Source organism: Corythoichthys intestinalis, chromosome 17 (assembly GCF_030265065.1).
Source record: "Corythoichthys intestinalis isolate RoL2023-P3 chromosome 17, ASM3026506v1, whole genome shotgun sequence".
Classification (NCBI taxonomy): Eukaryota; Metazoa; Chordata; class Actinopteri; order Syngnathiformes; family Syngnathidae; genus Corythoichthys; species Corythoichthys intestinalis.
The window spans coordinates 18,217,930-18,244,175 of NC_080411.1; the positions used below are offsets into that span (position 1 = coordinate 18,217,930).

Genomic DNA, 26,246 nt, shown 5'->3' on the forward strand with positions numbered 1-26,246 from the left:
AATCAAAAAATAAACTAGTAGCTCGCCATTGTTGATGTCAATAATTACACAATGCTCATGGTGCTTAAACCCAAAAAAAAAAAAACGGTCGCATCAAAGCGCCAGCAGAGGGAGACAAAAAACACAAGTGGACATGCCACTGTGCTGTCATTTTAATCTGTTTGAGCGGGGCATGTGCGTTAATTGCATCAAATATTTTAACGTTATTTTAAAAATTAATTACCGCCCGTTAACGCGATAATTTTGACAGCCCTAAAAAAAAGATTTTTATCACGGGTCAAAATTATTTTTCGAACAGATCGTGACTAGCACCGTAGACGGTCATTTGCTTTGCTTAGCCAAAACCACCTGAGGACAGAAGAGGCAAGATGGTTATTTGTAATTTTGCAAACCTAAGCTTTCAAACGTGACAACTACTGAGCAAGAACCAAGGATTGAAGATGTGGACCAAGAAATGCCTGAGAGCACCGCCAAAATGGTGAGCAGAGTTTCAATTTGAGCATTCTGAAAAGTTGATGGTATGTTATTTTCAGAGGCGTAGCAAGGGTCCCCGGGGCCCCCAGGCAACAGGCAACATGGGGCCCTTTGAGCATGTGCAAGTAAGGGGGACAGTTGGACTTGGAGCAATAGCATAAATATAAGTCTAATAACGCCTCGCTCTCATAGAGCGCTTTTTAGGACACTCAAAGTGCCCCCCCCAATTGCATTAATACATATTTGCGCAGTAAGATGAACACGAGGGGGGGGGGGTTTCGAGTGCGTGCTGCGTGCTGTCATTTTGGCCATAAAAGTGGTGAAAACTAAGCACTTTACACTCATATGGATGTACAACATCATTTTAAGATGCTATACTAACACCTTCCCTCTTAAAGCAAATGTGCAATGCGAATATAGCAGCAGGAACGAGTGGGATCAACCAGCTGACGTAATGGGAAAAACAAAACGGTCGCGCTGATAACGGCTCTAACTTATAAGAACTTTATGGCATGAAGAGGAAATACATTCGTTCATGGACTCACAGATTAATCCTCTAACAGGTGGGGTGGCCGTCCTCTGCTCGAAATGCGCACCTTACGCTTACGCCTATTCTCGTTCTCAAAATATGCAGCGCTTGTGACGGAGAACAATAACAGGACTGGTTGCTATGGGAACGTACGCAGCGGCATACCGCATACCCAAGGAACCTTGCTAAAAGGAGTATTAAAATTGCTAATAAAATTGTTTAGGATTATTTTAGTTGCATATATGTTATATTTTTCTTATAGGGTATTCAAGGAGGAATACGAAAGACCCATTAATAGACTTTCTTGGAAAAATTACCATTTCTTTAAGTAGTCACATGAATAATGAGGTGGCCTGTGAAAACCAACATAGAATTTTACAGCAAGGACTTATCATAAAGATATCACTCTGCATATACACTTAAAACTGATTAGACTTGCTTAAACATGTATGCTAATTGGGACTCATAACAGAATTGTTAGATAATCTGCCAAATGATTCCATGGTATTGAATCACTCCCAATACTTGTAGCTACGATAGTGCGGTGAAGCTGATTGTGCTAAATCTTTGTGTGCCAAATCTGTTGGCCCTGTGGGGGCCTCTGCTGGCTAGGGGCCCTAGGCAATTGCCTGCGTATGCCTAATGGGACGCTACGCCTCTGGTTATTTCCCTGCTGTCCCTATGCAAACCTACGCCCTTGGTAGTTTGTCATGATACTTTTCATTTTGACATTTATTACAGAAGGAAACTGGAAGAATGACATATTTTCAACAAGTAGCCTTCCACCCTTCAACTTCGAACTTCTCTTGCTGTCAATGTCAACCAATGGCAGATGTGGGTAAGTGCGATGAAAGCTCGATCTTTATGCTTATGCAGTCAATTGAAAGGAGTTGATCACAATCCGTTTGAAGTGAATGGGAGGCGCTCCCGCTTTAACTGGACGGATCGGACGTCCAGCGCCGTCAGCGGCAGCAAAAGACTGCGCTTTCATGATTCCGTGTCGTCTGCGGTGCTTTTGTTTTGAGTCAGTCTTGCCTGACGTGAAGAGGGTTCCCTGCGAGTCACGTGGCTGACACGCAGACGAGCGTCTTTGGCTCGGAGGTGACGTCGACATCCTTGTTTGTCCGTCACCTAGGCGACGCGACGCAGCGAGGGGAAAAAAGGGACTCAAACCAAAATCCGAGCGACTCAACTCGCAGCGGTAGCAGGTGAGTCAATCTTATTTCTGTGACATGATTTTGCTTTTAATATGTGCGTTTGCCGACTTTTATTTGTTGTTATTGTATAGTGAGTGGTCTTGGGTGTTTAGAAAAGCACCTTGAAATAAAATGCAATATTATTATTATTATAATTAATCTTCTTTCTTTTGATTTTTGGGAAGCAAAAAAAGTGAGCAGCGTTAATTTAGCAGTTTGTGCCAATAAAAAGCAGGCAAAATACACACCAGACAAGGACAAAAAAACGTCTTCCTTAAGCTTTTGTTGATATAATAGCCAGAGGCGTAGCGTCCCATTAGGCATACGCAGGCAATTGCCTTGGGCCCCCAGCCAGCAGGGGCCCCCAGAGGGCCAACAGATTTAGTACAGACAGCTTTACTGCACTGTCGCAGCTACAAGTGCTTGGAGTGTTTCAATACCATGGAATTATTTGGCAGATTATCAAACAATTCTGTTATCGATCCCAATCAGCATTAACCATGTCATGTAGATTATACATGTCCAATCAGCTATTAATACCACATGATTAAAGAGTGACTCACCAAGTACCCTCTGGAAAGTCCTTGCTGAGGTGTTTTACGTTGATTTTCACAGGCCACCTCATTATTCATGTGAAGAAACGGTGATTTTTCCAAGAAAGTCTGTTAATGGGTCTATCGTATTCCTCGTTGAATACTCTATAAGAAAAATATAACATATATGCATCTAAAATAATCCTAAACGATTTTAGTAGCAATTTTAATACTCTGTTTAGCAAGGTTCTTGGGTATGTGAGCATTCCCATAGCAACCAGTCTTGTTATTGTCCTACGTAACAAGCGCTGCGTATTCTGGGAGCGAGAATAGGCGTAAGGTGCGCATTTCGAGCAGAAGACGGCCACCTGATGTGTGTGTCCATGAACGAATGTAAGTACATCCATATGAGTCAGTGTAAAGTGCTTAGTTTTCACCACTTTTATGGCCAAGATGACCGCACGTGCACGCAGCGCGCACTCACCCCCCCCCCCCCCACACCTTTGTGTTCATTATACTGCGCAATTGACGTGACTCAGAGTGAGAGTGGGTGGCGATCTGGCCTTTTTTTAATTGGCAAAATGAAGAGAAGTTATCCTTCTGGAAGCGAAAAAAGAAACAAAGCAAGACAGCGGTGAGTGTACTACGTTACTGTAGTTTTATGTCCTAATGTAGTAAAAGCACTGCAGACTAGTAGTATTTTTATGTCCTAAACCAATTAACTGCCTTGACTTGTTGTAACTAGTTTGTTAGCGTTTGCTAACAGCATTGCAGCATGCTAGCGTTTCTTCATACATAAAGATGTTACCTAGAACATAAAATCAGTGTTTAGAATCAACATACACACTGATCGGCCAAACTGATAAGATGTTACATGATTCACTTCTGTGCCAGAATGTTATCCTTACTAAGTAAAAGCAATATAACTTACCATCAAGTCAGTAGAATACGCTATGTGTAAAGCCCTTACACATACACATGTGCAAGTAAGGGGGACAGTTGGATTTGGAGCAATTTGCTCCAAGTCCAACTGTCCCCCTTACTTGCACACGCTCAAAGGGCCCCATGTTGCTTGTTGCCTGGGGCCCCCGGGGACCCTTGCTACACCTCTGATAATAGCTAACATGACATGGATACTGGATGAGAAAACTATCATTTTACAAATAAACCTTTTGGAATCATTCATTTCTTTGATATCAACAGATTGTCCACAAAGCAGCATAGGCGGAGTTTTACTTTTGGGCCGTGGGGGGCACAGCATGTCGATGACCCCAAAACGCAGTGTCGGCAATAAAATTAACTTACAAGAATATTTATAAGAATAAGTTGAAAATCAGTGTTTTTTTTGTTTCCCATCATTCTTGAGGGGAATTCTAAATCAGGCTGCTAAGGACAGCTATACTCGCCAAGATCGTCATCCATTGAATATGGTACGCCCGTCGGTGTTATGCCAGTGTAGTTACCCCAGTCAAAAATTGTATCCCCTAATAAATTTGAAACTCAAAAAATGCATTTGAAAGCTATTTTTCTTTGATTTTTTTTTTTTAATGCAGTCATGTTTTTTAATGAAGCAACTTTTTTGATTGAAGTAATGGGGGTTTTTTGCATCTGGGCCACATTTTGGCTAGGACATTTGTGTCTTTATTATTCAATCAAAAAACAAGTTGCTTCAAACAAATAAAATATATTTTCAAATGAAAAATCAATCCAAAAAAACAAAAAAAATCCATCAGAGAAAAAAACGTTTTAAATGCAAAAAAATTAGGGCTGTCAAACAATTAAAAATTTTAATCGAGTTAATCACAGCTTAAAAATTAATTAATCGCAATTAATCGCAATTCAAACCATCTCTAAAATATGCCAAATTTTTCTGTAAATTATTGTGGTAATGGAAAGATAAGACAAGACGTATATATACATTCAACATACTGTACATAAGTACTGTATTTGTTTATTATAACAATAAATCCACAAGACGGCATTAACATTCTTTCTGTGAAAGGGATCCACGGATAGAAAGACTTGTAATTCTTAAAAGATAAATGTGAGTACAAGTTATAGTAATTTTGATAGTTTGTATATTGTGACTAAATATTGCCATCTAGTGTATTTGTTGAGCTAAACTTAATGTTTGAATAGAGTATTCTTTTGCATAGCTATTTTGATTGGGAATGCCAGATGTCTTTGCACTGAGCGCTTTTCTTTTTGTGAACATTATTTTTGAGCGATAGGAATCTTATTTTTGTTGTGCTTTCACCATAATGTAGCGACTTGAATGTTCTTAACTGCCCAAATGCATGATGGGAATTTGAGCAACCGTGAGTCACAGTGGTTGCTGCAAATGGTATATCCTCTCTGCGTTGACTACAAGACTTGTTGTTAAGAAAAAGATAATCTCCAGTTACTATTCCCCATGTCGCTTGCCACAATAGTTATAAGCGTTGTGGAAGAGATGCCTCTCAATGTGAAACATTGAGAGTATGACTTACCCCCATTGTGATCATTCAACATATCTCGTTTATTCTGACAAAGCAGCGAACAGGAAGGGGTTATGGGGGGACAGAATAAAAGAAACACAAGCAACAACAAATACAATGAGCGCCTACAGTAACTCTTTAATATGTTGATACTATCGTCAGATGTGGGGGGCCTGTTGACCAGGTAAAGAAGGGGAGGAGGGTGAGGAAGTCTATAAGCTAAGTTATTGGGAGGGGTAGAATGTATACAAATCTGCTCTGTGATCTAGAACCCAGTAATCGTGTGAATCTCTTGTGAGTGTAAGCCAGTTGGCAACCGACCCTACGCTGCCCCACCGCCAATCCCGGCACAGGGACCCCCGACCCTAAGGATGTTAAAATGGGGATCCAAAGTGATATTATGGAAAGGTGTTTAAGATAGTGTCACTTCAGCATGAAGCCATGACCTTGGTGAATGTACCTTTAGGTTTGAATATTGCAAACTTTGTGTGAGTGTTTTTACCTGCCATTACATATTTGTTGCATCTTTATAGAATCATGTTGGTTGTACATATGTCGATTTAGTCCGCCACACACATAGTGATGTAAAAATACAAAATTATGTTCATCTCACATGTTAGCTAAGGACACAATTGCTAAATGCTGAAGGACATCCATTTAATCGTATGGCAAATGGTTTCCATCCTTGTTTTTCCGTCAGTTTTTATTTTTCGGAATGTGTAACCCCTTCCAGTTAACTGGATTGGACGTCTATTGCCGTTAGGTGTTTTGAATATCAATTTCTCTCTTGCTAACTACCACAACATATATTCTGTGACTTGGGCTGGCAATGAGTTAAGCTCATGAAAACTATTGAATAGACAAAAAAACTGAGCCTATTGAGGTTTTCCTCCACGTACACCTAGAGGGAGCCCACGGGTCACAAGATGGAACCGCTCTTGATCCGTGTGTTTTTCTTTTTGTGGCTTTTTAGCAGCTGGGCTGTCGACGTGAGAAGTTTTAAGGATGCTTCCCGCCCGTCGCGCCATGGTGCTGCGTCACAAGCAGGAAGAGCTGCGGGAGCGCGCCACCGAGGCCGCCAGGGAGGTCCAGGCGTGCGGCATCACCAACAAGTGGCTGCGGGACACCGACGACATCTACTTCGGACGACTCGTCCAGAAGGACGTCGACGAAGTCATGATGCAGCAGCTCTTCTCCGTTCAGGAGCGCAGGGACAGGTCGGTCACCGTTTAAAGGGCACTCATTGCATTGCTGCCATCGACGACACCGAACGTCCAATCCGTTTGGCTGGCCTGGGAGAGATCCTTTTCCCTTCTGCATTGTTTTGTTTTATATTTTTAAAATTGTCCTTAGTCAATATGAAAAAGAAACTAGAAAACGTTAAATTTGCGACCAGAGCTTTGCCTTGATGGTTGGTATATCGGGTTACTTCCTGTTGATTTTGAGGCATTTCAATGTGACTTCCTGTTGATTTGGGAGATATTTCAGGGTCACGTCCTGTTGAGTTTGAGGCATTTCAACGTGACTTCCTGTTGATTTGGGGGCACTTTGGGTCACTTCCTGTAGATATCGGGTCACTTCATGTTGATTTGCAGGTATTTTGAGGGTCACTTCCTGTTCCGTGTCCCTCGGGGATTCCTGTTGGGGGAGCTTCGGGAGTACGGGGTACTGAGCCCCTTGTTAAGGGCTGTTCGGTGCCTGTATGACCGGTGTCACAGTTTGGTCCGCATTGCCAGCAATTAGACATGTGCCGATTTCTGGTTTCAAGGTATAGACCCTACTCACCAACGTCACAGAATGACGTGTCGCTGTATCCGGCCGCCATATTGTCCGTCAGTGTTTGTCCGTATTCTCAATGGTTTCAATTTGTCATGCAATTTATAGTGCAATTCATGGAAGCCCCGGTGCTTTCAGACGCTGTAAACTCATTGGATGCGTTGCATAAAAGGCGTTATGTAGAAAAGCTTGTCTATCCATTCGCCAGATCCATATTTGATGCCTAAATCAATATTTTTCGACCTGCTGTCTTCGCCTTCTCTGCCTGACATCTGCTACCCTGATATCTACAACTATCTTGTCCACACAAAATCAGCCTATTCTCACAAAAGTTTGAAAATCTTTAAGAGCAGCGCTCTAAGCAACGTTACCCCGTGTGACCCTTTACTTCCAATTTTCTAAAATGGCGACAATCAATAAAAAAAAGTTGGCTGCGATGGCCGACGCTTCAAGGATAGGTGGATATTGGACTATTTCTTCAATAAAACACGCAACAACTGTGTCTGCCTCATTTGCAAAGAGACAGTCGCTGTTTTCAAAGAGTTCGATGTGGCGCGATATTACCAAACAAGACACGCTGACATGTACAACGACATTACAAGGAAGATACGCTGCGAGAAATTATAGCAACTTGAAGCTAGTTTAATTTCACAGCAGCAGTATTTTGCAAGAGCCCGAGGGTCGAAAGAGAACGTCACAAAGACGAGATTGTTGAAGTTATGAATTTAAAAAAATTATAAAGAAAATGTGACACACAGAAGGGCTTGCTAAAATTTGTTTAAATATATTGTTCTATGTAAATCAGCCAAGGTAGCCCCCCGCATTTTTACCACACCAAATCTGGCCCCCTTTGCAAAAGGTTTGGACACACCTGTTTAACTTCTTTCACTTGGTACCAGCTAAATATTATTCAAAAAATAATGATGGTGGAAGAAATAAGCATCTTGAATTTGAAACTGTACGTTGTCGGCGATTAGCCTAGCAATGATCTTAATTGTGGTTGTCAGCCCAAAACCCTCTAAATATATATTAAATGCATCTTACCAGATATAAAATGACTACTACATAATATGTAGTGATCGTTTGGTGCCCAGTTTTCTCGTCGAATTGCAGCAGTCCATCTCGCTCTCCTCTCCGGGTCTCTCGGAATACGGTAGAACTTCAAGTCTCTCCGTCTATCTTCTCTGTTATTGCAACAAACCGCGACACACGCCTTCACCATTTTGAGTATTAATGTTAACGAGCAGAAAAACACGCCATAATAGGAGGAATTTACGTAGCAGTAATGCTTAAACCCGACGAGCTGACGGACAATATGGCGTGGAGGCGTGGTTCTGACGTCATGTGAGTAGGGTCTATACCCGGGGATAAAAATGTCATGGTTTCAAAACCGCAAAAAAATCCGTCTTACTGTCCCTAAGGTATTAGCTATTTTTCATGTCCCAAAACTGCAGGGAGAAACCCCTCGCTTGCAGCTGCAAGGCTCAAAGCTCCCCCAACAGTTGTTGCTCAGTGTCAGTGTGTCAGCTGTGCTACACGATAGCTGGAGGAGGTGAAACACCTGAATTTTTCCCCCCCAATCGAAGAAAACAAAACCGCTGCTGTGGGAATACTTCGGCCACAGAAAAGTTACAGATGGCTGCGGCTTAGAGGAGGAGGGCCAACCGACATGTAAAACATGTTAGCGGAGGGTGCCTGCTGAGGAGGCAATACCTCCAATATGATGTTGCATTCATACAAAATTAAAGGTTAGTAAACACTATTGCGAACGTTTCCCACCAGCTACGAGAGTAGATATCGGGTCACTTCCTTTAGATTTGCGGGTATTTCAGGGGTCACTTTCCTGTTGATATCAGGTCACTTATTTAGGGGTCACTTCCTTTTGATTTTGAGGCATTTCAAAGTCATTTCAAAGTCATTTCCTGTTGATTTGTGGGCATTTCAGAGTCACTTCCTGTAGATATCGGGTCACTCCATGTTTATTTGCAGATACTTCGAAGGTCACTTCCTGTTCTTGTTCTGTTTTGAGAAGGCGTTCAACAGTGGCGGTCGGGGAGTACTGTGGGAGGTGCTTCGGGAGTACGGGGTACCCAGCCCCTTGGTAAAGGTTGTATTGTCCCTGTATGACCACTGTAAGAGTTTGGTCCGCATTGCCAGCAGTTAGACATGTGCCGATTACCGGTTTCAAGGTATACCGGGGTATAAAAACGTCATGGTTCCAAAAACGCAAAAAATAAATTCTCCCTTCCCGTCCCCAAGGTGTTAGCTATTTTTCAAGTCTCTAAACTGCATGGAGAAATCCCCCGCTTGCAGCTGCAAGGTTGAACCCTCCTGTTAGGTCTAAACTCACTTTTGTAATTAATTAAAGACCCAGAGAAGGACGGGAGAAGGATCGGACCAGGAACGGAGATAAGTTTTCACTGGTGGCCACCAGGGAGAGGACTGACAGTGCTGTACGCTTTACTCGCAAGTCAGTGATTCTCTCTCAGCCCCCTCCCTGGGGTTGCGCCTTTTATTGAGGACTATTGATGAGCAGAATACAGTTACAACACTGTTGTCCAACGTGGCAGGTTCGGTCGGGCAAATTCCTTATTCTAGTCAGTGATTGAACAGTCACACTTCCTGATTTAACCTTCCTGATTGAATTACCTGAGCAGGCAAGATATCTTTGTTTTGAACCCACATTTTGCACTCAAAATACTGTAGCTTGGTGGAAAAGAACTGAGACGTTGTGTGTTGAATCAACATATGTGTGTGTATCTACTTATCAGCAGGTTGTGATCAATCACCGGTAAGCACATGATTATGGACCAAAACTGTATTCTTCATAATAGCTTGGGAGTGCACGTATAATAGCTGTGGGAGAGCAATATATTTGGCACCCAAAAACAAGCTTATCTTACACCTCCCCCGCCGGTTGTTGCTCAGTGTCAGCTTTGCTACACGATAGCTGGAGGAGGTGAAACTCCTACATTTTTCCCCCCATCGAAGAAAACTAAACCGCTGGTATGGGAATACTTCATCTACAGAAAAGTTATAGATAACCGCGGCTTAGAGGAGGAGGGCCAACCAACATGTAAAACATGTTAGCGGAGGGTGGCTGCTGAGGAGGCAATACCTCCAGTATGATTTTGCATTCATACAAAATTAAAGGTTAGTAAACATTATCATGAACGTTTCCCACCAGCTATGAGAGTTGATATCGGGTCACTTCTTGTTGATATCTAGTCACTTCCTGTAGATTTGTGGGTATTTCAGGGGTCACTTCCTCTTTATTTGCGTGCATTTAGGGTCACTTCCTGTTGATTTTTGCAGGTGTGGATTGGAAATCAATAGGAGTGAATTTGTTTTGTGGCATATGGGGAGGCGTAGCTCCGTGGTGGTGTAGTTGCTCCCCAACCGAGAAGTTGTGGGTTCAATTCTCCACCCTGATGAACACGTCTAAGTAGCCTTGAGCAAGATACTCAACTCCACCTTGCTCCTGGTGCTGCATCACCAGTAGGTAGATGAGAAAATAGTGTCAAGCGCTTTGAGAGCCTTAATGGTGAAAAGGCGCTACACAAGTGTAACTCCATCCATTGAACTGGTGAATAGAGCCAATGGAAATGAATGAGAAATTTTGCCCATTTAAAGTTTCTAAGTTTTTGGCAAAAACTTCTCTCCTCAGGCTGCGAGGGCTTCTAAACGAGGAGGAAAGGCGCCTGGTGCTGATGGCTCGCCGCGATGCGAACACGCCGGTGGGGAGAGAGGCGCAGATGCGAGAGCGGGCTAAAAACCTGCATGAAACCAGGGAGGCGCTTCGCAGGAAGACTGTGGCGGAAAAACTGGAACAGCAGTTCAGGTCGTCCACCCCGCGTCTCCACCATCCGTCTCCGCCGTCACTCACCTCGGAACGTTGGTCTTCAGGGCGCAGTGCCAGGAACTTCGCGAGGCGCAGAGCAAGCAGCGCCTTTTACAGGTGTGTCATGAGCGGGCGGCGCAGCTGCGCGAACGAGAGGATGACGAGCGCCTGCGCCGGCTGGAGGACGACATGTTCCACCGGCTGTGGCGTGCCGACGCCCGCGCCAAGGAGGAGCGGGAAATGCGCGAGGAGGCTGAGATGCGAGACCGCGACCAGCTGCAGGTGGACTGCCTCCGCCAGCAGATGGCGGCGGCTGAGGCCAGACGCCAGCAGGAACTCCGGCGCCGACAAGAGGAAACGAGACAGCTGGTGGGTGGCCGTCTGCCCGCCAAAAACACACCCAAAAAATAAAAAAAATAAAAAACAATCAAATTGGGAAAAACTGCCCAATGAAGACCACCACCCCACCAAAAACCTAAACCAGAAAAAACGCCAAAAAATCTGAGAAAATGGGTGATTTGATATTTTAATCTATATACAGTAGGGCTTACAGTGGGGCAAATAGGGATTTAGTCAACCACCAATTGTTCTCCTACTTGAAAAGATGGAGAGGCCTGTAATTGTCAACATGGGTAAACCTCAACCATGGGAGACAGATTGTGGGGGGAAAAAAAAGAAAAGAAAATCACAATGTTTGATTTTTAAAGAATTTATTTCCAAATTAGAGAGGAAAATAAGTATTTGGTCACCTACAAACAAGATTTCTGGCTGTCAAAGAGGTCTAACTTCTTCTAACGAGGTCTAACGAGGCTCCACTCGTTACCTGTTTTAATGGCACCTGTTTTAACTCATTATCGGTATAAAAGACACCTGTCCACAATCTCAGTCAGTCACACTCCAAACTCCACTGTGGCCAAGACCAAAGAGCTGTCGAAGGACACCAGAGACAAAATTGTAGACCTGCACCAGGCTGGGAAGACTGAATCTGCAATAGGTAAAACACTTGGTGTAAAGAACTCAACTATGGGAGCAATTATTAGAAAATGGAAGACATACAAGACCACTGATAATCTCCCTCGATCTGGGGCTCAGTGCAAGATCTCACTCCGTAGCGTCAAAATGATAACCAGAACGTTGAGCAAAAATCCCAGAACCACACGGGGGGACCTAGTCAATGACCTACAGAGAGCTGGGACCACAGTAACAAAAGCTACTATCGGTAACACAATGCGCCGCCAGGGACTCAAATCCTGCACTGCCAGATGTGTCCCCCTGCTGAAGAAAGTACACGTCCAGGCCCATCTGCGGTTCGCTAGAGAGCATTTGGATGATCCAGAAGAGGACTGGGAGAATGTTGTATGGTCAGCAGTGTTGGGTACGTTACTTAAAAAAAGTAATTAGTTATATTACCCACTACTTCTTCCAAAAAGTAACTGAGTTAGTAACTGAATTACTCTATAGTAAAAGTAACTAGTTACCAGGGAAAGTAACTATTTCCGTTACTTTAAAAAGAACTTGTTGTATGTCAAAATTTGAAATTTTCTGAGCAGTATTCGAGTCAGTTGAATAGAGAAGAACAGACAGGCAGTTAACTTGTTAGGTGCTTCAGCAGATTTGAATTGCTTACCACAGATGTCGACAAAAGCTTTGCCCCGGGACATAAATTACACATTACATGCAGGTTCTTTCCTTTAATTTCAACAAACTTGAAATAGTGTCTATATCTCCACCTCTTAAAGGACAATTTTTCTTCTTAATGCTCTGCCATCCCGACCCTGTGCATCTGTTTTGCGTGTGTGTGTTTGCCGCACGCACTGTTCCGGTTTGCTTGTGAAATCACCGGCTCTGATTGGCTTACCACGACTCATGACTCTAACCCTCAGCCAATCACAATCACTTCCATCGCATCTCTCGAGGGGCTGCATTCAGGTAGGCTCGTTTCCCGGCAATTCACGTCACCTTCAAAGCGTCTGCCGTCCTCAAGATGGAAACAGAATTATTGCTGGCTGACAGTAGGAGATGGGAACGAGGCTAGCATCAGGTGTAGCAAACACAGAAACGTTACCAAACTTTGGAAAGCATTGTCTAATTGAATGAGCAGGGACAAACAGCTTGGAGTCAGAAGTATGTGCGCTATTCTCGAACCTGAACGCACCCCAAGTCTTGGATGACAAATCAACAGAGCAGAGAGTCGACTCGACATGGCTGGTAGTTTCTTCAATTTAATCTGAGTAAGTAACGCCGGCTTTTGACAGTCGGTAACGGTAACGGCGTTGTAACAGTGGAACAAGTAATTAGTTAGACTACCCCCTTACTGAAAAAATAACACCGTTACATAACGGCCATATTTATAACGCCGTTACTCCCAACACTGATGGTCAGATGAAACCAAAATAGAACTTTTTGGTAGAAACACAGGTTCTCGTGTTTGGAGGATAAAGAATACTGAATTGCATCCGAAGAACACCATACCTACTGTGAATCATGGGGGTGGAAACATGCTTTGGAGCTGTTTTTCTGCAAAGGGACCAGGACGACTGATCTGTGTAAAGGAAAGAATGAATGGGGCCATGTATCGAGAGATTTTGAGTGAAAATCTCCTTCCATCAGCAAGGGCATTGAAGATGAGACGTGGCTGGGTCTTTCAGCATGACAATGATCCCAAACACACAGCCAGGGCAACAAAGGAGTGGCTTCGTAAGAAGCATTTCAAGGTCCTGGAGCGGCCTAGCCAGTCTCCAGATCTCAGCCCCATAGAAAATCTGTGGAGGGAGTTGAAAGTCCGTGTTGCCCAACGACAGCCCCAAAATATCACTGCTCTAGAGGAGATCTGCATGGAGGAATGGGCCAAAATACCAACAACAGTGTGTGAAAAGCTTGTGAAGAGTTACAGAAAATGTTTGGCCTCAGTTATTGCCAACAAAGGGTACATAACAAAGCATTGAGATGAACTTTTGGTATTGACCAAATACTTATTTTCCACCATGATTTGCAAATAAATTCTTTAAAAATCAAACAATGTTATTTTCTGGGTTTTTTTCCCACATCCTGTCTGTCATGGTTGTCTGTTGACAATTACAGGCCTGTAATATTTTCAAGAGGGAGAACTTGCACAATTAGTGGTTGACTAAATACTTATTGGCCCAACGTAAATCGGCTGCCATGGGCTGCGCGGGACCTCCAATCTGTTTGGAGTTGAGGGACGTTCATTGCGCCCCACCCACGGTCAACATGAATCGGACTTCTCGTGCTGTCAATGCCAGCCAATGAGTTCACGAGGAATTGAGCTGAAAACCTATAAGAAGTGACAGAATATCTACGGGAAGAATCCCAAATGGTAACTTGTCTTTGTTATATGGCAGGAAGAAGATTTACGGTCCCTGCAGAAGATGGCTCGCGACGACCGTCAACGGGAGCAAGAGGCACAGGTGGCCCGCCGTGCCATGCTGGACGACAGTTTGCGCTTGAAGTTGGAGCGCGTGGCCAGAGAGCGGCAGGAGGAGCTTCAGGTGGACCTTGCCATTGTTCAGCGGATGCTGCAGGACGAGATTCAGGCCCAGCAGGACCACGCCGACAAGAGGGTAACCTACCTCCCTTATCGCGCTTCAAAGGGGATCTCATATTTGTAGTCCCTTACTTGATCTCGAACTGAAATGCATGTGCCCGTTATTTTTGATTCATCTCTACAGGACAAGCTAGCGTAGCTCAGGCTCATGTCAGTTTTAGGTCATCGTTGTGTATTTGTTAGCTTAAATCAATACAATAGCCAGAGTCCAATTTTCTAGGGACCTAACAATAGTTCATCACTACGGGACAAGCTAGGATAGCTCCTGCTAATGTCACTTTTCATCAATGTTTGACAATTTGCTAGCCAAAATGAGTTCCTTTGCCAAAGTCCAATCATGGCGGCCATGTTGGTAGGGGCGACGAAAGCTCTTTTTCTGATTGTGCCGTCAATTGAAAGGAAATGATCACAGTAGACGTCCGATCCTATTTTTTGGGTGGCGGCAGGCGGACCTGAGGGACGAGCAGCTGCGTTTTTGTCAGTACTTGGCCGATCAGTCGGCGCGGCGCAAAAAGGATGAGGAGGAGATGGAGCAAATGATGGCGGACAAGATGAAAGAGACGTGGGACAAACGAGAAGAACACAACCAGATGCAGCAGGACGCCAGGAACCGTTTGATGAACGAGTGCAAGGAGTCGCGACGCCTGCAGACTGCGCAAAAACGTAAGAGCGACGTCTTGAAGTTTATATTTTGATTGTTTTACATTTGAAAGAAAAAGTTTTAACCCTTCGTAGGGCACTCATTGAAATATATATAAAAAAAAAAAAACTCAAAAAACATGCCGCCTCGTCAATCCCCTTACAAGAGGAAGGATGTTATTTTTTTTCGGCCAGCAGCAGTCACTGCAAGTAGTTTAAAAAGACACTAATGTTGTGGAGGTAGGGTACACACCACGAATTTTGCTACTGAAAGTCTGGCTTGCATCAGAGTTAGCATAATATTAAACTGTGTGAACTTGCTAACCTGCAAAACTCGAGTAGGAAGCTGCTTAGTGTCGTTCTGTTTGTGTTTTCTACTGATAACATTAATTGAACTGTGAGAAATGTAGTGAGCTCTGCTGGAAACTACACTACTGGCCAAAAGTATTGGTACCCCTGGAATTCTGTCCGATAATTCTCCCACAAAATGGGTAGTAATTTCTTCATTTATTTTGCTTGCAATGAAAAGACACAAAAGAAAACGAAAAAAAAAAAATTATTAGCATTTTACACAAAACTCCAAAAATGGGCCAGACAAAAGTATTGGCACCCTCAGCCTAATACTTGGTAGCACAACCTTTAGACACAAATAACTGCGAACAACTGCTTCCAGTATCCATCGATGAGTTTCTTGCAATGCTCTGCTGGAATTTTAGAAATTTCTTCTTTGGCCAACTGCTCCAGGTCTCTGAGATTTGAAGGGTGCCTTCTCCAAACTGCCATTTGCAGATCTCTCCATAGGTGTTCTATGGCATTCAGGTCTAGACTCATTGTTGGCCACTTTAGAAGTCTCTGTGCTTTCTCTCAGACCATTTTCCAGTGCTTTTTGAAGTGTGTTTTGGGTCATTGTCCAGCTGGAAGACCCATGACCTCTTAGGGAGACCCAGCTTTCTCACACTGAATCGTACATTATGCTGCAAAATTTGTTGATAGTCTTCAGACTTAATAATGCCATGCACATGGTCAAGCAGTCCAGTGCTAGAGGTAGCAAAGCAACCCCAAAACATCAGGGAACCTCCGCCACGTTTGATTGTGGGGACCGTGTTCTTTTCTCTGAAGGCCTCGTTTTTTTCCCTGTAAACTCTATGGTGATGCCTTTTCCCCCCAAAAAACTTACTTTTGTCTCATCTGACCAGAAAACATTCTTCCAAAACGTTTTTGCCTTTCTCAGTTTTGGCAAACTCCAGCCTGGCTTTTTTACCTCTGGGTCAGAAGTGGGGTCTTCCTGGTATCCTACTACGGAGTCCCTTTTCAGTCAGACGTCGACGGATAGTGCGGACTGACACTGTCGTACCCTCGGGCTGCAGGACAGCTTGAACTTGTTTGGATGTTAGCTGAGGTTCTTTATCCACCATCAGCACAATCTTTCGTTGAAATCTCTTGTCAATTTTTCTTGGGACACAAAGCCACATTGCCATTATTGATGACAGTGCGCACGGTAGACACAGGAACGTTCAGGTCAGGTGAGATTGCCCATGCTTCCCCACAATTTTGCTTCTCAAGTCCCCACACAGTTCTTTGGTCTTCTTTCTTTTCTCCATGCTCAATGTGTTACACACAAGGACACAGGACAGAGGTTGAGTCAACTTTAATCCATTTTATCTGGCTGCAAGTGTGATTTAGTGATTGTCACCATCTGTTATGTGCCGCAGGTAAGTAACAGGTGCTCTTAATTTCACAAATTAGAGAAGCATCACATGATTTTTAAAAGGGTGACAATACTTGTCCAGCCCATTTTTAGAGTTTTGTGTAAAATAATTATTTTTTCCCCCCATTCTCTTTTGTGTTTTTTCATTGCAACCAAAATAAATGAAGATATTACTACCAAAGCATTTGTAATTACAATCATTTTCTGGGAGAAATTTAGCATTATCTTGACAAAATTGCAGGGGTGGCAATACTTTTGGCCAGCAGTGTATATAGAACTAGAATAACGTGACCAAGAAGCTGCTTAGAGAGGGGTGCTGCATAACCTCATATGTTGCTCACACAACAGAATATGCACACAATATAATCATAATTAACTGTACATTAAAAAAAGCAAGGTTTTTTTGGGATTCCGCAAGCTACCCACACTAGCGTTGTGATCGACTGATCGACGTAATGAGCACCCCTGATTTAGCATATCAAATAATTAAGTATTCGTGAGAAATGTAGCCCTGACCCCCGTTCACCAAATCTTTTCGGTCTTATAAATGTCCCATCCCGAGCAAAAAAGTGTACATGCAGGTTATGCTGTTATATCGTCCCTACCAATATTGAGCCCAAACCTACGCCCTTGGTTAAATCAACAGGAAGTGAACCATAAATCTCCCTCAATGACAAGGAAGTGACCTGAAATCAAAAATGTTCCAAAGGTAACAAAGTGAGGTGATATCATAAGCGGATTTTAAGGGGAGGCCAGGGGGGCCAGCCCCCCCCCCCCCCCGCCGGTGGCCTAAAAGTGTCATTGCATGAAATTGACTGTCTGTCTGTCTGTCTGTCTAAGATGTAAAGCAATAAAACTGCAACAACAATGAATGAAATGAACAAAAAAAAAAATTCTATTCGAACAGATCATGTGACTAGCACCTTAGATGGTCATTTGCTTTGCATATAATTAAAAAATAAATAAATAAAATTAGGGGAGGGCAATTTTATTTTTCAAATGATTTTTTTCTTTGATTGAAAATACTTTTTTTTTTTTTTTTAATTGAAACAACTTTTTTGGGAATGAATGATTTAGACACAAATGTCCTACCCATAAATGGCCCAAACACAAAAAGGATTGCTTCAATCAAACTTTTTAAATGGAAAAAATTAGGTGTTGAAATGAGGGCTGTCAAAATTATCGCGTTAACGGGCAGTAATTATTTTTTAAAATTAATCACGTTAAAATATTTGACGCATTTAACGCACATGCCCCGCTCAAACATATTAAAGTGACAGCACAGTGTCATGTCCATTTGTTACTTGTGTTTTTTGTTTTGTCGCCCTCTGCTGGCGCTTGGGTGCGACTGATTTTATGGGTTTCAGCACCATGAGCATTGTGTAATTATTGACATCAACAATGGCGAGCTACTAGTTTATTTTTTGTTTGAAAATTTTACAAATTTTATTAAAACAAAAACATTAAGAGGGGGGGTTTCAATACAAAATTTCTATAACTTGTAATAACATTTATCTTTTAAGAACTACAAGTCTTTCTATCCATGGATCGCTTTAACAGAATGTTAATGTTAATGCCATCTTGTTGATTTGTTATAACAAATACAGCACTTATGTACAGTATGTTGAATGTATCTGTCTTGTGTCTTATCTTTCCATTCCAACAATAATTTACAGAAAAATATGGCATATTTTATAGATGGTTTGAATTGCGATTAATTACGATTAATGATTTCTAAGCTGTGATTAACTCAATTAAAAATTTTGAAAGCCCTAGTTGAAATGCAAATTTTTCTATCTCAAATATTTTTTCGCATTCAAAAATGTTTTCTATTATTGAAATTTTTCTTTTTTTGATTGAAGTGATTTTTCTTTTTTGAAAATATATTTTTTTGAAGCAACTTATTTTTTTGATTGAATCATAAAGACAAAAACATCCTAGCCAAAATGTGGCCCCAACACATCAACATTACTTCAATCAAAAAAGTTGCTTCAAACAAAAAAACTCCAATCAAAAAAAAAAAAATAGCTTTCACATGCATTTTTTTGAGTTTCAAATTTATTTTTGCATTCAAACATTTTTTTTTGATTGAAGCAACTTTTTTTTTTAACTGAATAATAAAGACACAAATCTACCTCCATATGGCTCCGCCCAGCAGATACAATTTTTGACTGGGGTAACTACATTGGCACGACATCGGCGGGCGTACCATATTCAATGGATGATGATCTTGGCAAAAAGAAAAGTATTGCCTGAGCAGCCTCATTTAGAATTCCCCTCAAGATTGATGGGAAACAAAAAAACGCTCATTGTCAACTTATTATTATAAATATTCTTGTAAGTTAATTTTATTGCTGACACTGCGTTTCAGGGTCATCAACATGTTGTGCCCCCCTGCCCCAAAAGTCAAACTCCGCCTATGGGCGATATCAACAAGAAGTGACATAGAAATGGCCCAAAATCAATAGGAAGTGACCCGGAAGTGCCGCAAAATGAACCATAAGTGGTCAACAGGAAGTGACACTAAATCAATAGGGAATGAATGCTGATCTTAGGTCACTTCTTGTTGATTTGGGGTCATTTCCCATTGATATCGATTCACTTCGGAGCATTTCGGGGCTAGGAAGTTCCGTTTTTTTAAATGACAAAAAAGTCATTTGACCTATACAGAGGGTTATTAAGTTGCCAGTTTTGGATCTCAGTGTTTTTTCTTTTGTCTTTTGGGGGGCACGTGTAGAGCATCATGAATTGCAGAGACGCGCCGACCTGGTCAAGGAGCGGGCGGAGATTGACGCCGCCGCGCGGGACAACAAGCGCGCTGAAGAAGAGTTGGCCAGGAAGCGGCGTCAGGCCTACGTGGAGTACCAGGCAGAACTGCGGGCACAGATGGAGCAGCGTCGCCGTCTGAAGACGGAACTGCATGATGAGGAAATGAGGGATCAGGAGAAGCTGAGGGAGATGGAGCGGCAAAAACTGGAGAGGAAGGACCGAGTTATGGCCCAACCTGATGAGGGCGCCTCACACCCCTTTAGGAAAGCGGCCCAAGCCCAAGCCCAGGCCAAAGCTAAACCCAAAGCCGGAGTTAAAGCATCGCCTGCCGTTCCGTAAAGTAAAAGAAACGGCTCTCAAGCAGTATTTGACAGCTTCTTACTTGATTGCTCCTATGTGTGGACATGTTTTATTTTAGCGTAGCTCAGGCTAATGTCAGTCATCTTTGTGTATTTGTTAGCTAAAATCAATTCATGAGCCAAAGTGTGTAAAGACCTAAAAATGGTTCATCACTAAGGGACAAGCTAGCATAGCTTCTGCTAATATCACTTCTCAGTCATGTTTGACAATTTGTTACCCGAAATCAATTCAATTGTTTAAGACTTAAGAACAGTTCAGTGCTTTAGGACAAGCTAGCATAGCTCAGGCTAATGGCAGTTTTCAGCCATCTTAGTCAAAGTCCAATTGTTTAAAGCCCCAAAAATGGTCCAAATCCTCATTTTGCACTGCCATTGATGGTGCTGGATGTCCAATCTATTTGAAGCGAGAGGGTGGCGGCGAATGAACATTGTTTCATTCTGGTGTTTTTTTTTTGGCACCCCTTTGAATTTTCGTCTTTAGAGCAAAAATAGTTTAGTCTTCATTGGCAGCCAGCACTTCAAATGGATTGGACATCTACTAGTGATCGACTCATTGAAAGAGTTAGAATTTAGTTTTTAAGAGCAGCATGATCGTCAAACGAAAGATTTCACTGCGACAGAATGAGTTAGCGTAGCTCAGGCTAATGGCAGTTTTCAGCCATGTTTGTTAGCCCATATGTCTCTTAATAGCAAATATTTCTTTTTAATTGAAAAAAAAAATTAAAATGAGGTAAAAAACAGTGCACTTTTTTATTTTTTTAACTTTTATTTTAATTTTAAAAATAAATCCGTATGTATATTGAAATGTATTTTAGATTTAAAACAAAAATCAGTAAATATTCTCAATTTTTATCAGATTTGTCAAATTTCATCTCAAAATTTACATATTTGGTTTATTATTATTTCAAAAAAATGATAAAGTAACATAAAATAGGGAAACGAATATTCTTTTTCAATTTTTTAATAACAAAAAGGAATTTAAAGTTTTATTTTAAATATTCCCTCATTTCTTGTCATTTGTCATGTTTTTTAATTTGTAATTCATTTTACTACTACTTTATGTTTCTTAAATAAGTGATTAATAAATGAAAATAGTAAATATTCTTTTTAATTTTGTTTTAAAACCAAATAAAAGGAATTTTTTTTACAACTCAAAAATGGAAGTAAAAATAAAAAAATAATACCTCATTACTTATCATTGGTCATTTGATTTTTCAAATTTGATGAAATGTTATTTTAGTAACAAATAAAGTCGATGGCCCCTATCTAGCCCATGGGCCATCAGTTTCACCCCTGTGATTGACAAGATTGGCTGAGTAGTACTTTTTGGAATATTTGAAACTTTTTGTTGTTGCGGATGCCATCCAGCGGTCGTTTTGCGCTTGTGGGCGTGACCTCTGGGAAGCGACTCATACCTGCCCGGGGAGTGTTCAGGGAGGGACCTGATTTCCCACATGTCATGCACTCACTCATCAAGAGCACAAATGAAGAAACATGAGTATGCGTGACCACCTTTACACAAAGGTAAGCGCTAATTTTTTTCCCACGCCAACCCTCATTGACGGTCGCGGGCGCCCGGTTGGGGCTGAATAGCTCGGACGTATGTCGACCGACCAGTTAAGTTTTGTTAAAATTGAATTGATAAAAATCCCGGATGGCGAGCGATGAGGAAACGGTTGTCAAAATTTGTTGCAATGGCGGTTTGGCAATTAGAGATATTTTTAAAAAACAATAGAAAATGCTCAGGGAAAAAATGAGGAGGCCGTACTTTTTTTCTGGAAGGGGGTGGGGTGAAAAATCTTTTTGTAGTATTTGTTTTTTTTAGATAAATTAATTTAGATTTTTAAAAACATTTTTTAAAAGTCGCCTGGGCATAAAAATGAATGATTGATATATATATATATATACTGTACATTTATTTAATCATTTTTCATGTTTTTTTAATGGTCCAGGACAAAAAAACTTCCTGTACTTTAAATTATACTCAACTGGGGCCGCCAACTAATGTAACGTTGGCATCAATTGGCCCGCAGGCTTCACGTTTTAGACCTCTGCCATGAATGGTCCCGATGCAAAATGGCCGACAGGTGACGACACTCGTCCCCGTTGGCCCACAGAGCGCATAATACGTATACGGTATACCTGACATAATTTTTTTTAATTAAAAAAGAAAATCATAAACGTACAAAAACATACTTTACAAACAAAAATAAAGGAGGCACATTGTACACACTGTACTGCAGAATTAATTTGAATGCCATACCGCAAGCAACACGTCACTTTTGCTCATTAATATTCATTACGTTAGCAATTGTGGCTTGGCGGGTCAACCTCCCGTTTGTCCTCAATAGTAAATGAATGGAAATAGTTTACAAACGAGATGTTTACGGAGCTAGACCTACCAATTCTGTCTGGAAATGATGTCCCTGGTGCCAAATTCACTGGTGGTCTGTGGAAGAACATACAAATGTTCAGTTAAAGAGATTGCTTGAGTGTCGAGGGCTGAAAAAGACTGGAAAAAGAGCCGACTTCATCCAGAGTTAGCTTTTTTTTATCAACATCTTTTTCTTGTGTGCATTGCCTTACCCCACTGACAATGATGTTCTCCTGTTTCAACAATCTATCTTTTACCACCATATCCCCTGTCTTTCTTATATATTATTTCCTCTGGTTGTCTTACGTCTCTGACCGTTCTTGGGGGCAATTTACATTGCTATTTTTGTGAAGCGATCGCAAATGCTACTCAGTGACAGCCAACGAACACTTTTATTTTTTTTCATTGATAGCATATCTTAATTCTATAATTTATTTACACCTTCTCCTTACTAAAGTTTTTTTTTTTTTTTTTTTTTTACAATAGAAAAGGTAACAGTAGCAGTCCGATACCATTTAAATTTTTTTCAGACTATTCATTGTCAGACAAGCAGCACAGCAAAACGCCACGCTAAAAATAAGTAAAAATATCCCTCTGAAGGACCATGGCCCCCAACAAAAATGTTTACTGCATATGAAATGTGAATGGTTTTACCTGGCTGGCATTAAACTGGTCTTTTATACGTCCACACAAGTTGATCCATTCTTCACATTTTTTCCTCAGAGTTTTTGGTTTTAGGAAAAGTATGAAGAAAGCATCCTTCAAATCTCGTAATGTCTAGAGTTGTTTCTACAAGTTCAATAGCAGCAGTGTTTGATCAGCATGTTCTTTTTTTGAAAGATTTCCAGAGAAAACAAGCAGAAATAATTGTATGCAAGGGTGTGTCGAAAATGTCCCACTTCTGCGTTATGATGGCGACGTCACAATCTAAAAATAGCATTGGTGCGGTATGCTATTGTCATATATACAAAACAAAAATACATATACATACCCAACACTAGGGGTCAGTCAAAGACACCTGCCTGTGAAATTGCAGTGTACAAATACTTTTGTTATTCGTATGCTTAAGAGTATTTACATATTGAAAACTTAAATAGCTGAAAATATGGTGTGGACTTTGAGACCATCATTTTGTGTTTTGTTTGTTCCCAAACAACAAAATCAGCTTATCCACAAAGGACAATATTTTAACATCAGATTTAAAACCTACAACGATCAATGACAATAGTATGCACAGTCATTTCATAAAAAAAAAAAAAAATGCCCAAAATATCTTCAAATCACAGGGCAGAAGTCTACCTAAGGTAAAGGTCGCGTCGTTTTGCAATGACGTCACAGCTTTCCTCCAATCGCAGCGCACTCCTATCGAGCACCTGGAGGCTAGCGGATGCGCTGTACTGTCGCTTTAAGTTTTGCGCGTGCACGTCAAGAAAAACAAAGACTAGGGGGCCCACTAATCAACCTCTGCGACCCAACTGACCGCAGCAGGCTGACCCTACAGCCTTTCCTCTCCAACTTTTCTCTCTCGGAGCGTGGGAAACGTTTGCGGAAGTACCTGCTATGCACCTGTCGTAAGCGGTTGCCGCTTCCGGGTTGGCGCGTCTGGACTTTGGCGGTTCTCAAACAAGGAACATGTCCGTCACCGAGCTCTACACGACGGTGAGTCGCTCCTGCCCTAGTTGACTTAAGTTTAGCTAGCGAGCAAATGTGACACTTGGCTCAGTTAGTGGCGAGTGACGGACGGACGAGCGTGGGAGTACACCTGTCGACAGGACAGGGAAGCGGGATGACGCCATATTTCTCGCTTCGCTTCGGTTCGGCTCGTGCCTGTGTTGACTAGGAGTGCCCCAAATAGGACGAGCAAGAATATGCGACCCCTCCTATCAGTAGACATGTTTCAAAACAAATGAAACGTGTTAAGTCGTTCCAAAACGAAAAGACGTCAAAAGCTTGCAATTTGCTTGGATTTACGGGAAAGGAGTCCAATCCGTTCAAACTAAGTGAATGGACTAGTCCAATTGATGTGGACTGTCAAAGGAGCGTCCTGCCTTGACTTGGCAGGGACCACCACATCTCCCCAATTTTCATTTTTTTCACGAGTTTTTCTTAAACTTGATTGGTATGTTGTCTGTTTAAAAAAAATACAAATTAAATATTTTAATTAAATATCTATTAAACATATATTTTCTTAGCTGAAGTGAACATAGAACTACAAAATGTTAATTAGAATAAGGTCATAAGTAGGGTTGGGCAATCATATTACAGATGCAACAATTAATCGACAACTATTCGATTATCAAATTAATCGACTACTATTTTGATAACCAATTAAACCTTTAGAACCTTCATCATCTTAAACTTGCGTAAATTCTTGAAATTATAACCTACATATAACTTGACATTTGTAAATATTGTCAGATGTCTTCATGATGTTTTTGTTAAGTCAAAGTAGGACATGCACAAAAATCTGCTTTTACTTTGGAAAACAATTCACATTTTCGGACATCTTACTGTCTATACTAGCTACTAGGGCTGCAGCTATCGATTATTTTAGTAGTCGATTAATCGAGGAACTACTTTGTTCGAATAATCGAGTAATCGGATAAGTAACGTAAAAAATCAAAATACCTGACCTGAGCCTCAAACGGTATAAAACAATGAATAAATGAGGATATATGTACAACAAAAGAACAATTGTTTAAATACTATAAAATGCCAACTTTTTTTTTTTTTTTTTTTTACAATGCTCTTAACAAATAGTTCAAACTCATGTTCCCACAAAAAATTGCTATAAATACCTTTAAATTATGAAAGCATTAAAAAAGAAAAAAATAGCTCAAACAAAACTTTAGCTTATGTTGGTTTTAACAGGGAGAAGCTGGATTCAGCCATGTGAAATGAGGCAGACGAGAGGGCAGTGTATCCACCCAAATCAATAAAACTAAATGCAAACACTTTCAAAACAAACCATTACAACGCCACTTTAATTAAACGAATATTTGAAGCAGCAAATTTAATTTGAATATTTTTTTCTAATCGAATACTTGAGTTACTCGATTAATTGTTGCAGCACTACTAGCTTCATGATAAGTTGCAACAACTAATCGATTAATTTAAATTAGGGCTGCAGCTATTGATTCTTTTAGTAGTCGATTAATCGATGAACTAGTTGGTTCGAATAATCGAGTAATCGAATAAGGAACATAAAAAAAATAAAATACCTGAGCTGAGCCTCAAACGGTATAAAAAATAAATAAATGAGCATCTAAGTACAACAAAAGAACAATTGGCTAACTTTTATAACAAAGGTCCACTTGTTTAATGCTATAAAATGCTAACTTTTCCTTTTTATTACAATGCTCTTAACAAATTATTCCCACACAAAATGGCTAAATACATCTATAAGCTAAATTACAAAAGCATCAAAAAACATAAGCTCAAACAAAAACTTTGTTGGTCTAAACAGGGAGCAGCTAGATTCAGCCATGTGAAATGAGGTATGCCATGTTCACTGTTGCCACTAGAGGGCAGTGTATCCACCCAAATCAATAAATTAAATGCAACGCTACTTTAATTAAATGAATATTCACAGCAGCAAAATTGAATTCGAATCTTTTCTAATCGAATTACTCCAGTTAACCGATAAATCGTTGCAGCACTAGATTAAATCGAGTAATAAATTAGTTGCCATATTGTCTTCGTTACTTACAACATGCCTAAAACAACTTCAAAGTAAATTGCGAAGGTAGTTGAAGAAAGTGATATCTGATTAATCGTTTAAGTAAATACCCGAACAATTGTTAATCGTTAGTTGCAGCCCTAAATCATATTGTCTGATTTTGATTCGGGGTTTTTTTATCTTTAAAACTTGGCTAAACTATTTCTTTGTATTGTCCAACTATAGGGCTTGGCGATCTCGATTCTTTTCACGGTTTTTGTTCGTTCGTGTTTTTTTTTTTTAAAAAAACTGGTAGTTCTCATAACATCTACTTTAGCATTAAGCTAG

At 41.1% G+C, this 26,246-nt stretch overlaps 2 protein-coding genes across 5 annotated transcripts in view; both read left to right on the forward strand.

Annotated features, from left to right (window-relative positions):
- Positions 1-1,540: 1,540 nt before the first annotated feature.
- On the forward strand, positions 1,541-20,767 carry cfap53 (cilia and flagella associated protein 53). The gene is made up of 8 exons (XM_057819107.1): positions 1,541-1,841; positions 2,139-2,211; positions 6,183-6,426; positions 10,653-10,826; positions 10,892-11,195; positions 14,189-14,407; positions 14,838-15,054; positions 19,476-20,767. The coding sequence occupies exons 3-8, from the start codon at positions 6,215-6,217 to the stop codon at positions 19,844-19,846; spliced, it is 1,497 nt and encodes a 498-aa protein (XP_057675090.1). The 5' UTR covers positions 1,541-1,841; positions 2,139-2,211; positions 6,183-6,214; the 3' UTR covers positions 19,847-20,767.
- Positions 20,768-21,329: 562 nt separating this feature from the next.
- Positions 21,330-26,246, forward strand: part of myo5b (myosin VB) — a 35,093-nt gene continuing 30,176 nt past the window's right edge. For 2 of the 4 annotated variants that reach the window (XM_057819083.1, XM_057819085.1), the window contains exon 1: positions 21,330-21,390. In XM_057819083.1, the coding sequence (XP_057675066.1) occupies positions 21,361-21,390 (30 nt within the window). In that variant the 5' untranslated portion in view covers positions 21,330-21,360. Of the gene's footprint in view, positions 21,391-23,618; positions 23,900-26,246 lie in introns of those variants that run through there. The other 2 variants (XM_057819084.1, XM_057819086.1) reach the window with 1 other exon arrangement.

What these genes read in the sequence shown, in the direction of transcription:
- cfap53 (XM_057819107.1), top strand. Translation starts at nt 6,215, where the DNA reads ATGCTTCCCGCCCGTCGCGCCATGGTGCTGCGTCACAAGCAGGAAGAG. An exon ending in GTTCAGGAGCGCAGGGACAG is followed by an intron (nt 6,427 to 10,652) that starts GTCGGTCACCGT and finishes TTCTCTCCTCAG; the next exon opens with GCTGCGAGGGCTTCTAAACG. An exon ending in AGGACCACGCCGACAAGAGG is followed by an intron (nt 14,408 to 14,837) that starts GTAACCTACCTC and finishes GGGTGGCGGCAG; the next exon opens with GCGGACCTGAGGGACGAGCA.